Raw genomic sequence first — 14,776 nt, forward strand, 5'->3', positions numbered from 1 at the left:
AGCTAGTTGGGTCTCAAATCTCAATAAAATCTGAAACACCCAACTACTGGTTAAGAATAACTCTGGTCAGATATCTGTAGCTATATTGTGCTAGCTTTTTCTATTTACTTTGTTTCTTAGTTAGTTGAGTTAACCTTTTCTTTAAATTAATATCTACAGTTGTGCATATATATAGACCCACCACAAATCTTTAGCTCTTTAGACCATGTTCAATGGAGCAATCTATATAAGTTGCTCAAAAATAAACTAATTATATAACTAATATTAAACTAATCAACGCAATCCACTAACAACTTAAACCAAAACTATTTTCCACTAACCTTAATCATTAAAATGGTTATTTTTAATCTATTGTTTATTAATTTTTAAATTTTAATAATTTAAAATGATAAAAAGAAAGAGAGAAACTCAAAGAGTTTTAAAGAACAAGGTTATGGGTTTGAAGTTTACAAACTTACAACAACAAAAAAAAATCTACAGGCAGAAAGAGAAATACTTTTTTGATCAGATGTCTGCTGTTAGCCAATTTTGTGACAGTTGTTCCTCTTGGTCAAAAAAGAAATGGAATATTATTAGTCCTGAAACATCCATGCCGGGCTCAATGAAACGGGATATCAGAACAACTTGAGAAAAGAATCAGACCAGTAATTCTTCTGCATTTGAACTAGTCGTGACTCAAGTCAAGAGAGAAATGTTGTACGCTCAAACCCTTGTTTATCATGAGCAGGCTCGACAAAATTAGCTTGGTAGAGCGTAGAGATTACTGTTGCTGGCATTCAGGTGGCCTCTCACATTGTTGACCCTTACCAACTATCTGAGATCTCCCTCCCTTCTGCAGTTCAATCAAAGAAAAGGCGAACGATTATCACATTTATCACAAACAAAGACACAACTACAATATAAATGAAACGAATAAGTGATTCGAGAGCTTGTCTAGTCTCTGCTATTTTATTAGTGTGTCGTTGACTAGTCAGAGTCATGCATAACTAGCTAATCCATATTCATGCTTTATAAGCTTGCTTGGTTACTTTCAGCAATCTATATGATTCATGCGCCTCTAGAGCCTAGATTTCCTATATTTGTTCTGGTGTTTCATGACCATGCTCAGCCTGAAACTTTTTGTGTTTCTAGATAGTTTACGACTTTCAATGATTGCTCGAGGGTTTCATTATTCAGCAGGAATTTTGGGGTTCCAATCAAATAAACTTTTAGAAGTAAAAAAAGGTCAGTTACATACCTTGTATGACCAAGACAAAAACTCTGTATGACCAAGACAAAAACTCTGTATTTCATGTGCCCCTTCTCACTTACCCTTATCTTAAAGTCCCGGTCTGCACTAAGACTTGTAGAGTCTATCTCTCTCTCTAATTTGTTACTATCTCTCTTTCTGTAGCCTTCAGAGAGACAACGACGTCGTATTGCATTGGTTCGTTGAAAAAATGGAAGATATTCCGACTTCTCGTCTTGATTAAGTTTTACGACTTCTACCCAACATATTAAATATCCAACAAATGGTTCAGTAAAAATGTAGGCCTCCGTTCGCCATGCACCGGCCGCATTCACTTGCTTATCCTTAGAGCATGGGCATTGGTGTCCTACACATTTTGGTCCCTCAAATATATTAAAATTATTTTCAGAGTTTCTTAAGGTTGGTATGAGCATTGGTGTCCCTAATAGTTAAGCATTCTTTCTTAAGGAATGATACAAAACTTGAATTGAACGGAAGAAGAGACTCGGATTTGCTCTGTAACAAATTACAGAGTTTAGGTTCCTTCTTATATGATGTTGCCCATGAATCCACATTTGAAAAATCAGCTAAGTGAAACAGCAACGAGCTAATAGCCAGACATCAAATCCTCTCTTAGGAATTTCATCGAACAGTTTGCATGCAACTCTTGGGAAATGAAAACACGACAACAATAGGGGTCGTAGCTACTCCACAAGTGTGATCTCTTTAAGAAATAAAACTTGTAATGCAGTAGAACCTCAGCGAAAGAAAAGCAAACTCATGAGGAGGATTAGAGAAACACTTACAGCAATGACATCTCCGTCGCACCAAGGGATCTTATCGCTGCCGGGTGAAGAAGGAACTGATGGAGTCAAAGAACTGTCCGACGTTGCCACGTGTAACGGAGGACGCAGCAAATTACGTCTCGTTTGTAGGAACGTTTCTTCTATAATCTCTTTATTTCGATTTAACTTTTTAATTTTAATGCTGAAAGACGGTGGAAACATACGCTAATGCACTTGCTCTTAGTGACTGTAAGTATGTGCCCCACAACTATCAATAGTATAGTGGGCTTGAAAGACGAGAGTGACCGCCCATCCATCATATTAAATATCTGAAAATTAGTAAGTGTACTTAACGATTACAAACGTCTTATATGTAGCATCTAGCAACCATTTTGACAGTTAACAAGTACGTATGCTTTATTATTGTTCTTGTTTGTACGAATGTATGTATGTTTTTTTATATTCTAAATTTCAATATGATTGACCAAGTAATTTACGTTGTCAATTCATATAATATCATTCAAAAGATATATATCAATTTCTTTGATGTGATGTAAAAAGCGAACATGTGAAACTACACTTAATTCGAAATATTAGAAGAAGTAGGTATCAAATCCCAAATATTAGAGACTGCCACCTTGAGATTCACATAATTTGAAAATGTTATTTATTATTTTAATATTTCTTTTATGTGTCAAAGACTTCCCACTGCTCATTACTCAAATCCACCAACATACACAATCTTTAATCTCCACAACAACTCGACTAAAATTCCCAACATCTTCCCCTATATAGTCAGACATTTGGTCAATCATAAGGCAAAACTCAAAACCAAAAGTATTTGTACTATTCATATCAAAGATAACAAGCTCATTTCTCGACGGTCCGATGGGTGACGCAGCTAAGTATGATGGCTCTAGCCAAAGCAAATCAGAGCGCAAGGAAAAAAGAGTGTTTTTCTTAAGAAAATGGACCCAGTTCGATGTGGAGAAAGCTTCGGCTGTTGTAGTCGTGCATCTGTTGTGTCTAATAGCTCCATTTTACTTCAAATGGGAAGCAATCTTGTTCGGTGCGATTCTCAGCCATGTGACTAACATTTTCATCACATTTTCGTACCACCGGAGCTTTAAGTTACCTAAATGGCTTGAATATATATTCGCCTACACTGCTCTTTTCGCGTTGCAGGTAAATACTCTTTTACAAGAAAATGTAAAATGAAACTATCGATCGTACATCCAATATGTATACTCAGTTATATTGTCTATCTGTTTTTTTCGTTTCAGGGTCATCCAATAGATTGGGTGAGTACACATAGGTTCCATCACCAGTTCACAGATTCGGACCGCGATCCACATAGCCCTATCGAAGGATTCTGGTTCAGCCATGTCTGGTGGATATTTGACTCCGATTATATCAGAGAAAAGGTAGCTAAACGTTTACAAAACGCACGTAAATTCACTTGTGAATCGATCTTAAATTAGTGATGAGATTCCAAGATTTGTAATTAAAATAAAGGTGAATGTTGTAATACTTGCTACAGTGTGGAAGACGTAACAATGTGATGGACTTGAAGCAACAATGGTTCTATAGGTTTCTTGGAAAGACAATGGGTCTCCACATCTCAGCATTTTGGACCCTCATCTACTTATGGGGTGGTCTACCTTACTTAACTTGGGGCGTGGTATAATCTCTATGTATCTTAGCAATTAATTTCTTCGTAAATTTGTCATTAATGTATTAAAACTGGTATTTTCAAAAATAAATTAAATTCTCATTTTCAATTATTTCTTCTTTTCCTTTTGTTTTGGCAACAGGGTGTTGGAGGAGTATACGCTTACCATATGACTTGGCTCATCAACTCGGCATGCCATATTTGGGGTTCGCAAGCGTGGAACACGAAAGACACCTCTCGTAACGTTTGGTATATTCTAATTCTATATCTATATATACATTTTTTAATAACATTTTGGGTTGTACTTTTCATTCGTACTTATTAAAAAACTTATTTACAAAGTTAATTCCTAAATTTTTTCTAAAATTAGCATTATTTCATTTTGTTTCCTAAATATTTTACATTTTATTTAAAATCAATATAAAGACAGAAACTATCATATATTTAATCATATTTTCTATTGTGTTTTAAAGATATTCTATCACTGAATCATTTGCAAACAAAAAAACAACAATTTGATTTCTATTTTGTTTTCCAATACCTGTGACCTTTGATTATTAACGTAAGAAGAACTTCACTTCACATTTAATAAAATATTATAATTAATATATATAAACTTAATAAAATTTTAAAATATTACAAATATGTAAAACTAAAAAAGTTTAAAATACTATAGTAGATGAGTTATAGAGAGGACGTGTTGAAATTAATAAAATATCATTAAATTTGTGATAACACGAATTAAAACTAAATTTTATTATTTTTAAACACTATTAATATTAGAATATTTGACATATAAAATCAAGTTGATTAAACTAAAATTATGTAAAATAATTAAATCATTAGGAACAATGTGACTTAATAATAGCGTATAAATAACTTATTATGTATTTAAATCCCTTATTTTTTTGTCATAATAATTAAAAATCAAAATAAAAACTCAAAACACTAAAAAAACAAAATAAATATAACAAACAAATGGTCATGAAGTATATTACAGTTTAAAATATAAACATTTAACCGTATATCCATTATTTAACAAACAAATACAACATAAAATATAAATAATAATAAAATTGTATACACCCGGCGGATTAAAATCTAGTTTTATTTGCAAACTCGAATCTCCGAGACGTCGAAAAACCAAACCAAACAAACAAAGTTTATCCGAAAGACCAAAACCTATACACGATGGGCCCAGTTCCAATTTGATTAGTGTACTAAATCAAACGAATCCAGTTTCAATCTGGTTTAATTATAGAGAACTTTGTAAACCGAAAAACTTATATAACTAATACTGAGTAAATGTGTGTAATGGTGCAGGTGGCTAGGGCTATTCACGTTGGGAGAGAGCTGGCACAACAACCATCATGCCTTTGAGGCGTCGGCTAGGCACGGACTAGAATGGTATCAGGTAGACGTAACTTGGTACCTCATTCGGTTCTTCCAGGCTCTCGGTTTAGCCATTAATGTCAGCTCTTTTTTTTTTTTTTTTTGACAAATAATGTCAGCTCTAAATCTATCTATTTCGTTAAATTATACGTACTCGTCACTCACTCTTTTGTTGCTTATCTAATAGACTAATACTGCTAAGAATAATCTGTTCTCATAAACTTGTAAACCAGTTGATCCAACACCTTTGTTTCAAGTACATTGCATGCTGTATGGACAACGAAAACTGACATAACAATCTCGAAAGAGTAACAAACCTTGAGCCAGAAAGAGTTCAGAAGATGTAGTCCGGTAACTCCAGAGGAAACTCTGCGACTTTGACTTCGAATTGACTCCCTTTTGGATCTCTCAGACTAAGTAAAAGGATACAAAAGGGTCAAGATTCCAGTTTAATTTCAAAACTACAACATATGGTGGTCTGGATTCTTAAAGCATACCTTCCAGGCACAAAGGTGAAAGAGCCTTCAATGGATCCAGCTGTTGTTGGAAAACTTGAACAACTCTCATACACAAACTCTTCCCCTCCGGTTTGTAAGAGCGGGTACTACAAATACACAAACCCAAACAAAGTTCATATCACAATAATGCTCCTTCAACCAACAAATTGTTATCTTAAACTAAGGCCAAACTATTACCTTTCCTATCACAGCTTCTCCATTAACCTTGTCTATCACTTCATTATCAGCTCGGATAACCCAATGCCTCCAAGACAGTTGGCAAGAGCTATGATGTGTCCCATTCAAGATGCATCCTTCTGGAACGAGAGACATCCGGATTGAATATGCATACCAGTAAGCCGGTGGCTGATCCAGAAGATTAGATATTTCCGGAATAAAAACAGACGAAGCACGTACCTGCATTTATTAACAAACAAACAAGCCTTTTCATTTAACAATCCACAAATCCGAATATATCAAATGACTAAGTAAGTCATTTGCTTACCTGCACACCATTAGTTATGGCGACAGAACACAGGGGAGGAAGTTCCGGGAACAAACTGATACTTTTGACATTTTCCTGTTCACAGATTTTTATAGTGCCGGCTTGTAACCGCCTGCCATGTTCTTCCAACCAAAGCAGCAAGGCATCCTGTGACTGATGATCGCCGTTGATACCATGAACCGATCTAACCAAAGAATCCGGTACACAAGGAAGTAACTGGCGGTTACTTGTCCCAGTATAAAGCTTTCCGTTTGTGCAGTCTAGGAAAAAGATTTTCAGACTGGCCACTACGGATGCCGCCACAACTATAAGGTTTGAAGTGTTGGAGAAACCAAGGTGGCGCATGGTTTCCTTTGTCTCCCTTATGATTTCTTTAAGAGGTAGCAAGTAGACATTAACTTCATGAGAATAAGCAGAGTAGCCACCTATAAGCCCCAAAGACCCATCAAGCCCATTAGAGGAAGACAGCTCTTGACCATCAACGAAACGGTAGAGAAGCCTTGTGGGAAGAGGAAGCTTCACTTTGAGAAGAGTCTCGAATTCTTCAAGATCATCTTCTGTGGCACCTTTCCTCAGTGTTGCCTTTGCTTCAGGGAAGTTTAAGCTCAACCATAGTTTGAGGTTGTCCCAACAAAGTGTAACTCGTTTAACAAGATTCCAAGGGTACATTCTAAATGACTCCCTCCACAACTGATATGCTGTCTGAAAAATTAAAAAAAAAAAAAAAATCAAAACTTTAAGGTAGACGCAGAGATCAAAACCTAAACTTTACAGTGTCAACAGCCCTCAAAGAAACGAACGTTCGGACTCAGAATTGATCAAATTCAGGTAAATTTAAATACTCAAAACCCTAGAAAATGTCAAAAGAAGAAAGGTAAAGAAAAGAGTGAAATTGACCTTGAAGGAAGGCACAGGTTCTCCATTAAGATCGAGTGGAGTAGAGATATTAAGATCACGGGAACAAAAGATCGACCAGAGAGATTCCTCGGAGGCGGAAACCCTAAGGCTTCTACTGACACAAGCCACCCTCCCGGTGCTTTCAGGACCGATTTTGGATAATACGATGTGGAGAACCAAATCTCCTGCATCTTCTAGCCCCATAGCTTTTTCGTCTCAGACAACGACCCCCTTCTTGCTTTTTTGACTTTTCTCGGTCGGCTCTGTTTCAGTTCTTGGAATGTTTTCGATATCATCTACTTACTTGGTGTGTTGGCACTTGATTAAGTCGGTTACTTTAGGAATAAAAATACAAAATTCGAGTGTACTACACCAAAGACACTTTGGTACAGAGGGACCGAACCTAAAGAAACAAAACTAGTTCGAAAGAAGAAATTCAGGCAAGAAAAGAAACAAATTGAAGTTTTAAAACTTTACAACAAAAGAAAATATAATTGAGTATGATGACAATGAATTCACTACTAGGAGTTTATGGTCAAAAACTCAAAAACACCTTATTCAGCAACATTACATATTAAACCGGATCTCATCATCATCTGTACAGAGGAACCATTAGCTAAGCTTTGAAATTGTCCTTTGCTCTTCTTATAATACCCAGAGCTTCTGCTTCATCTGCTGTCTCTGGAATACTTAAAGCCCGACGAATATCTGAGTTCCAAGCACGGAGAAACGGGTTACAAGCTTTCTCCATCTTCATCGTTGTTGGAATCTGAGATTTTGCAGACACGAAATCAGTCAAGAATAAAACGGAGAAGAAGTGCTAGTTTCAATTACTTTGGAGATAAATTATCTAATGTAGGAGAAGCTAGTCCAGTGAAGTAAAATGAAAAAAAAGAAAGATCACCGTTGGTAACTTCTTGTCACGGAGCTCTGCAACGTAGGCTGCATAAGACTGGAGTACTTCGTTAGTTGGTTCTATAGACAATGCAAACTTGGAATTACTCTGCAAGATTATACATCATTCGATCAGATGGGATTTACACGTCTGTGGTATTTTTATATGGAAACACCCAATAAAGATCACAAACCAGTGTATATTCATGGCCACAGTATACGCTTGTGTCGTCCGGCAAAGCAATTATCCTCTGGAGAGAAGCTAGCATCTGCAGTGGAAAACCAATTTAAAGAACTTACGCTAAGAGTAGAGACAACAATAGTTGCACATGAAAATTTAAGATAAACAATGTTTACCTGCTCTGGAGTACCTTCAAAGAGCTTACCACATGATAAGCTAAATAAGGTGTCCCCTGTGAAAATTGCTCTCGCCCCTGGAAAGTAGAAACTAATATGGCCTACAAACAGAAAAGACGAGATTAAAATGGGGACAAGGCTAAGAGTCTAAGACATTCAGATATGCTAACGCTTTTTAGAGCATCAAAGCTCTAATCAGAGGACCAAGGGAAATACAAAGTTCTTAGAACCTCAAAGAATATTATGACAAAACCAAAACTTTTTAGAATAGAAACTTAATTATGTGAATCTATAAAAATATACAAATTCTTGAAGCTCAAATTGTTATCTAATGCTACGGACGAATAAACTGTACAGGCCATACAAGGAGGACATATAGCATAAGAATATGGATTGGATAACTAAATTTTGAACTAATCTGATCAGAAGTATATAAATTAAAACTTCGACAGGAGTAAACTTTGCATTTAAGACGACGTGTAACCAACCTGTTGTGTGGCCAGGGGTTTCCATAACATGTACTTCATGGCCAGCAAACATCCATTTGTCACCATCTTTTAAGGCTATATCAATTCCAGGAATCCGGTCCCTATCTACAGCTGAGCCAATCACCTAAGTACAAGCAACGTCGTAGTGTGGAATTAATTGTTACATCGAAAGTCTAGATAACATATTATCCACAATATGGACAGAGAGAGAGTGAAGTAACATTCGCCTACCTTTGCACCATACCTGTCTTTTAGTTCCAAATTCCCACCAGTGTGATCATAATGGTGATGTGTATTTAAAATATATGTTAGATTTCGACTATGCTTCTGCAGCGCATTCATAACAGGTACAGCTTCAGAAGGGTCAACCACGCCAACTGTACCAGTATCCTCGTCATGTAATATATAAGCGTAGTTGTCTGTAAGACATGGCACCTGCAAAGAAAAATTAGCTTTGTTGTCCTCAAGACTGCGCAATGACATGCCAAATAAACTTGTTGCCATGCTATTTAAGAAACGAATGAAAGTACTGCTAAGAAATCACTGGTTTACAAGTTGGTTTGTTGGAAAGATTCAGCAATTATTTCAGGAGGTTTGCCAAGAAAAAAAAGGATTACAGAAGCAAAATTTAAATAGATTAATATAGTTTAAGGTAAGTGAAAAAGCAACACAGACCAGTTCAATCTGCAATGAGGAAGAGACATTGGAGACAGTGCAGAATCTTGAAACGCGAACGGATTTACCAGCACCACGGAGAGTCCTAAGAGGGGAAGAGAACAGCTTCATCACACCAGAGACGAAACCCTTTCTGAGATGAAGCTGTCTCACGCATGGACTTAGACATGGCTGAGTTGTTAGCTTCAGATAAAAACAGATAAAAAGAAGAGACTAATCAAAGATATGGACAAGAAGGCTTCAAAAATATACATACAAGAATATTCACAGCCAAGACTGAATATTTTTCAAACAAGAAAAGTCAGAAACCAATATCTTTGAGGTTTAAGCAATAAGCTAGTGTGCTTGAATCAACACAAGTCATGTATTGATGTATACAAACAGAATTCTCAACTCAGTCTTTTTTCTAAAAACAGAGTTAATTGACTGGAAAATTATTTAAAAAAAAAAAAAAAAATCATCCATAAGAAATTAAGAAACTTTTGTATAATCCAAGCTTTTAAGCATCGAAATTTCAAAACTTTGAAGAAGAAAACAGTTACGCGTAGTCTCTACTTAATTATGCAGAGGGAAGGAGTGAACCCTAATTGTGAGTGATCAATCCGGAGAAGGAGACAAGAATGAGTAAAATTGAAGAAATACAAACCCTAGAACATCGTAAGAAGGAGGCCGCACAGGAAACTTTAGCGATAGCTTGCATCTCTCTTCGCTCGATGGATTATAGAAGAGTGACACTCCACGCGATTCTAGTTTCTACAGAGAGAGAGAGAGAGAGAGAGAGAGAGAGCTCACGAAAGTGACAACAGAAACCGACCCAAGCCACCCTTTTACTAAACCAAACCAAACCAAACCAAATCAAACCAAACCAAACCACTGTTAATATTCGTATATGTAAAAAATAATAGGTTTAATGTTTATGACTTTGCACATTCAATAAACTGTACTAGGTTTGACTTTTTAGATTAGTGATTTTACACATTCAGATAATATATTTTCTTTCGAAATTTCTCATTCGGTATATACGTATAAGCACGCGGCACGCAGAAGTACAGAATGAGGTGTACACGTACATGAGGTGAAGGCAGGCGCGTACGCACTTGCTTTGTTAGCCGGATTATGTTAAACTTCTTACGCTTTGAATGGTTGTACACTATGGTGTAGATCGGATTATGCATACCAATATTTTGGTATGCAATATATTAGACTTTAGTATGGAGCAAACTAGTATGGAGTTTATAATGGTATGGAGCTTTTGAGGAGTGGATTGAAAAATGCAGACCAACAGTGAATTTACAATAGTATGGAGTTGTATGTTGAAATGCGTACTAATATGGAGATTTTTAGTATGCATTGTTGCATACTGGTACGCAATGGTGAATGGTAAATTAAGTGCAGACTAGTCCAATTTTAGTCCGGTCTGCAGCATACTATGCAACCATTCAAAGCCTTAGTCTTTGAATGGTTGTACAATATGCTCCAGAGCAGACTAAAATTGGATTAGTCTGCATTTAATTTACCATTCACCATTGCATACCAGTATGCATTGTTGCATACTAAAAATCTCCATACTAGTATGCATTTGAGCGTACAACTCCATACCATTGTAAATTCACTATTGGTCTGCATTTTCCATTCTGCTCCTCAAAAGCTCCATACTAATATAAACTTCATACTAATCTGCTCTATACCACAGTCCAATGTTTTGCATACCAAAATATTGGTATGTATTGTCCGGTTTACACCATACGGTACAACCATTCCAAACCTTAATCTTGTATATTGTTTTTCGTCGTCTATTCCATGCGTTTGACTCGAAACGTGACTTTTACTTTTCAATGATTTAATTATTTAGTATAATCAGTTTTTATTTGTACATCAGTACATCTCCAAAGTCCAACCATATGTTCTTCTAACGCCATCTTGAAATTCATCTCAACATGAAACCAAAAAAAAAACCCAAAAAAGTACAATATTTTTATTGTTTCTTGTTTAATTATACTATCTGATGTATGTATGTATAACAGAGACTACGATGTCAAAGATAGACCAAGCTTAAACCGGAATTCTAATCTGGTATTTTGTTGCGGTTATACGCTTATACTCCGCATTTTTCAGTGGTATAAGGCGAGCCGACCGAGTCGTGTTGTAACTTGTTTTGATCAGTTTTCATGTCATGAATAGTCCCAAGTAAAGTCAAGCACTCAAGCCTTCAAAATTTCTTGTGCGACAAATTATCCACCCAAGTCAACCCAACAGACCTTGTACATCTACATACGCGCACACATGCATAACTCATAAGTTAAAGTTAATATGTAGAGCCAATTTTATATTACTAGCTATAACTGAGAAGATAAACAATTTTTTAATGGAAAAAACCTGTAAGCTAAGTAATGTTTCAATGTTTATATTAAACAAGGGAATCTCTTTTCATATACCGATCGAGTAGATTTGTTATAAATTTCCAATTGTGTTTAATTTTACAAAAAAATATAATAAAATTTTTAACTAAAAGCGGCGAGAGATTAGTCGTTTGTGGCTCATTATTGATTTATTGTACAATGACACGGATATATACAACATTTTAAAGTACTTATCATCCACTGCAACATTGTAATGGATGACTGACGGATTTATGTTGACTCATCACGAAGCTAACTACAAATATCAAAAAATCTAACTGAGAAAATTCCATAAGATCGGACCAGCATTTAGACCGGGTTTTACAATTTCGTTTTGCTTTGTGTATATTCGAATTAGATGAATTATGGGGACACGTGCCATTCGTTTCCGAGCAAAGAGGCCTTTGTCTAATGCAAACTGAAAACCGTGTTAGAGTAACTCGTTTGATCAAATCCTACGTCTCATGTTTATCAAATATTGAAAATCATTTATTTTGAACTAAAGTCAAAGTCAAACTGCAATGACCACCTAAAATATATATTTATATTTGAGTTAGTGAGGAAAATCCCAAAGTCAAGCCATGAGGTGTTGACCAATAACTCTATATATATGTGCCATTATCGAATTAAAATGAAACCCCATGCAACATAAGAAAAAAAAAAAAAAAAAAAAGCCCTACTGCCCTACAACAGCTTTACGTCCACACACACACACAAAAATAAGTCTTCCTTTCCGGAAAAATTAAGAGTACGAAAGGAGATGAAGAAACAACTAATGATCGTTGTTATGTTAGTTACCTTTTTCGTTGTTTTCTTGGACGTCAATCAAGTTGAAGCCATGAGGCCGTTCCCAACAGCTGTAGATGAGATCCGGTTTGTGTTCCAAGCGCTGCAAAGGGGTCCAGTAAGCGGGTCAGGTCGAAATGGTTGCACCAACATTCCCCGTGGTACACGTAGGTGCCATGGTTGAATTGAGTACCGGTCACTTGATTCTCTTCTTCTTGAAAATACAACCAGGGATTCTTTGATTCTTTTTAATTGAGTTATATGTAAATTTTTCTTGGCTAGAAATTTCGAGCCGAAAATCATACGAGTTTTTAATGGTTTTTTCACCATAATGTAAATTATGTAATTATGTAATTATGTAAATTGCAAAACACAAAAAAGGGTGTGCATGCATTGCCCAAGAATATGTTTTTTCGCCAATTACCATACTTAATTTGGTTTAATTCGAAACTGTTTGTGTGAACTACATAATCTCTAGCTTTAGATGGTGTGTAATTAAATTGAATTTAATGAATGAATTTGGTTGCTCCATAGTATTTGTTACGTAAATACACATATGTTCTTTTTTTTTAGTAATAGTAATATATATATATATATATATATATATATTGTTCGTAATGATTAGAAGGTTACCAAATTTTTTCAGACAGAAGCTACAAATGAAAGAAAAAAACTGATATGTGTACTATAAGTTTTAATTAGTGCTTTTCTAAGATTACCACAGCAACATGCTAGCTTTAGTAAAAAATTAAATATACCACACACAAAAATATATCGTTTTAAAAGTACATCAAGTGCATAATTGAACTAACGGTTCTGCTCGTACATAAAAATATAAATTCTACAGTTTTAAGTAAAACAATTTGTTTAAAATTATCGTTCAGTGCATGCGATATGTACCATTATATTCTTCCGTTTGCTTGTTTGCTCGGAGGTTTAGGGTCTTGTCCCTTCCCTAGTATTTCAGGTCCAAGAAAGGCGGCAGACTATACCATATAGACAAGCGTATAATCATCATATCCCAAACAAAACTCGAATCATATGAAGAAAAAAGTCCTCCAAAAGAGGGTCGTCGATTGGGTCTACAACTATACTACTACCTTATTTTGTAGTTTTAAATCTTGACAGTATTACAGTAATAAATAATAAGAAAAATTTCTTAAACTAAAGAATAATAAGTACTTCTTAACCAAAAAGGTACACATTTTATTTTATTTTTAAAGTTACATATTTAGAGTTCATAATACAAATTAAAGAATAGCTAATCTCATCAACTAGTTTTGGCAGATTTTACCAAGTTAATGAATACATACATTTGCTTTCGTATCTGTTAAAAGTGCGTCAAAATAGAACCAATACACAAACTAGTTTGTGTCTATGATATATAATAACCTTTAAAAAAACAAAAAAATGTAAACCCAGACTCATGACGTGACGGCTCACGGGCGGCACCTGCCCGAACCTCCTGGGATGTTTGTGCAACCGTTTGGACCTGACCCTGGAACCTGACCCCGTTGTAGCAACTGAAACACGAATCGAATCTCACCGTCGGGTCTAGCGGCTTCGACTTGTGTGGTGTTCAAGAAAATCATTAAGAGCCCGAGCAAGATTACTCCAAGTATCAATTGTTTCTTCATCATCATTTTTGTCTCTTGTTTGAGTATTCAAAGTGAAAATATATCTTTTTTTGGTTTGGCACGTAAAAGTTTTTGTATGTATTTTTACTCGTTGTTTGCTTTGTATCACATTTAGTTTGATAATGACATATATATATATAGAGTTTCTGATTATGGTGATTCGTTAGCTTGGTATCTTATCTGTGATTTCGGTCTTACTTAGATATTCTTGTGGCTTGACTTTTACTAGGAAAGACTTGGTTTTCAACATTTGAATCCATGCTGCCTATAAGAATTGATCAAACAAATAAAGACACGGTTCTTGCCTTGGACCGCAATGTATATACACTACAACTCTACAAGTAATTAACCCAGGAAAAAAAACTGATAAACCAAATTGCTATACTTATTTACGTTAGTAAAATAGAGTCCGGTCCAGTTTTATTAGAGCAAAAGTATACTTTTGTAAAATTATTTAATTGCAATTTTCGGTGAGTCAAGATAGTAACTGGTTAATAGAAGAACTGTGGTCGATTCGATCTGCTTAAATAACTTATTCAAATGCTTGCTAGCTAGGTAGAAAAA

General features: G+C 35.4%; 5 protein-coding genes and 1 long non-coding RNA gene across 6 annotated transcripts; 2 read left to right on the forward strand and 4 right to left on the reverse strand.

Moving 5' to 3' along the window:
- Window positions 1–328: 328 nt before the first annotated feature.
- LOC104739159 (uncharacterized) lies at window positions 329–2,310 on the reverse strand. The gene is made up of 4 exons (XR_015579907.1): window positions 2,035–2,310; window positions 1,238–1,595; window positions 643–832; window positions 329–545 (listed from the first exon to the last, which is right to left on the reverse strand). It is a non-coding gene; the product is annotated as an uncharacterized LOC104739159 (long non-coding RNA).
- A 552-nt stretch (window positions 2,311–2,862) lies between these two features.
- On the forward strand, window positions 2,863–5,251 carry LOC104743165 (delta-9 desaturase-like 1 protein). Its single transcript, XM_010464276.3, has 5 exons — window positions 2,863–3,198; window positions 3,297–3,437; window positions 3,554–3,694; window positions 3,828–3,934; window positions 5,009–5,251. Exons 1-5 carry the CDS (start codon window positions 2,902–2,904, stop codon window positions 5,181–5,183), a joined length of 861 nt encoding a protein of 286 aa, XP_010462578.2. The 5' UTR covers window positions 2,863–2,901; the 3' UTR covers window positions 5,184–5,251.
- Window positions 5,252–5,272: 21 nt separating this feature from the next.
- On the reverse strand, window positions 5,273–7,293 carry LOC104739161 (F-box protein SKIP16). Its single transcript, XM_010459427.3, has 5 exons — window positions 6,977–7,293; window positions 6,080–6,781; window positions 5,773–5,991; window positions 5,575–5,681; window positions 5,273–5,490 (listed from the first exon to the last, which is right to left on the reverse strand). The coding sequence occupies exons 1-5, from the start codon at window positions 7,178–7,180 to the stop codon at window positions 5,412–5,414; spliced, it is 1,311 nt and encodes a 436-aa protein (XP_010457729.2). The 5' UTR covers window positions 7,181–7,293; the 3' UTR covers window positions 5,273–5,411.
- A 118-nt stretch (window positions 7,294–7,411) lies between these two features.
- Window positions 7,412–10,247, reverse strand: LOC104739160 (putative hydroxyacylglutathione hydrolase 2, chloroplastic). Its single transcript, XM_010459426.3, has 8 exons — window positions 10,037–10,247; window positions 9,391–9,573; window positions 8,947–9,150; window positions 8,716–8,839; window positions 8,228–8,328; window positions 8,065–8,139; window positions 7,881–7,979; window positions 7,412–7,745 (listed from the first exon to the last, which is right to left on the reverse strand). The coding sequence occupies exons 1-8, from the start codon at window positions 10,088–10,090 to the stop codon at window positions 7,593–7,595; spliced, it is 993 nt and encodes a 330-aa protein (XP_010457728.2). The 5' UTR covers window positions 10,091–10,247; the 3' UTR covers window positions 7,412–7,592.
- A 2,210-nt stretch (window positions 10,248–12,457) lies between these two features.
- Window positions 12,458–12,995, forward strand: LOC104739162 (uncharacterized). Its single transcript, XM_010459428.2, has one exon. It carries the CDS (start codon window positions 12,550–12,552, stop codon window positions 12,757–12,759), a length of 210 nt encoding a protein of 69 aa, XP_010457730.2. The 5' UTR covers window positions 12,458–12,549; the 3' UTR covers window positions 12,760–12,995.
- A 1,019-nt stretch (window positions 12,996–14,014) lies between these two features.
- On the reverse strand, window positions 14,015–14,462 carry LOC104739164 (uncharacterized). Its single transcript, XM_010459429.3, has one exon. It carries the CDS (start codon window positions 14,216–14,218, stop codon window positions 14,015–14,017), a length of 204 nt encoding a protein of 67 aa, XP_010457731.1. The 5' UTR covers window positions 14,219–14,462.
- Between the last annotated feature and the right edge of the window lie 314 nt (window positions 14,463–14,776).

Source organism: Camelina sativa, chromosome 14 (assembly GCF_030686135.1).
Source record: "Camelina sativa cultivar CO46 ecotype springtype chromosome 14, ASM3068613v1".
Taxonomy (NCBI): domain Eukaryota; kingdom Viridiplantae; phylum Streptophyta; class Magnoliopsida; order Brassicales; family Brassicaceae; genus Camelina; species Camelina sativa.

Coding starts and splice junctions, on each gene's coding strand:
- LOC104739162 (XM_010459428.2), top strand. CDS start 12,550: ATGAAGAAACAACTAATGATCGTTGTTATGTTAGTTACCTTTTTCGTT.
- LOC104739160 (XM_010459426.3), bottom strand. CDS start 10,090: ATGCAAGCTATCGCTAAAGTTTCCTGTGCGGCCTCCTTCTTACGATGT. Junction 9,574..10,036: donor CCTTCTTACGATGTTCTAGG/GTTTGTATTTCT, acceptor TTTTATCTGAAG/CTAACAACTCAGCCATGTCT. Junction 8,140..8,227: donor TTGAAGGTACTCCAGAGCAG/GTAAACATTGTT, acceptor TTTCCACTGCAG/ATGCTAGCTTCTCTCCAGAG.
- LOC104743165 (XM_010464276.3), top strand. CDS start 2,902: ATGGGTGACGCAGCTAAGTATGATGGCTCTAGCCAAAGCAAATCAGAG. Junction 3,199..3,296: donor CTGCTCTTTTCGCGTTGCAG/GTAAATACTCTT, acceptor TTTTCGTTTCAG/GGTCATCCAATAGATTGGGT. Junction 3,695..3,827: donor CTTACTTAACTTGGGGCGTG/GTATAATCTCTA, acceptor TTTTGGCAACAG/GGTGTTGGAGGAGTATACGC.
- LOC104739161 (XM_010459427.3), bottom strand. CDS start 7,180: ATGGGGCTAGAAGATGCAGGAGATTTGGTTCTCCACATCGTATTATCC. Junction 6,782..6,976: donor AACCTGTGCCTTCCTTCAAG/GTCAATTTCACT, acceptor TTAATTTTTCAG/ACAGCATATCAGTTGTGGAG. Junction 5,491..5,574: donor TTCACCTTTGTGCCTGGAAG/GTATGCTTTAAG, acceptor CCTTTTACTTAG/TCTGAGAGATCCAAAAGGGA.
- LOC104739164 (XM_010459429.3), bottom strand. CDS start 14,218: ATGATGATGAAGAAACAATTGATACTTGGAGTAATCTTGCTCGGGCTC.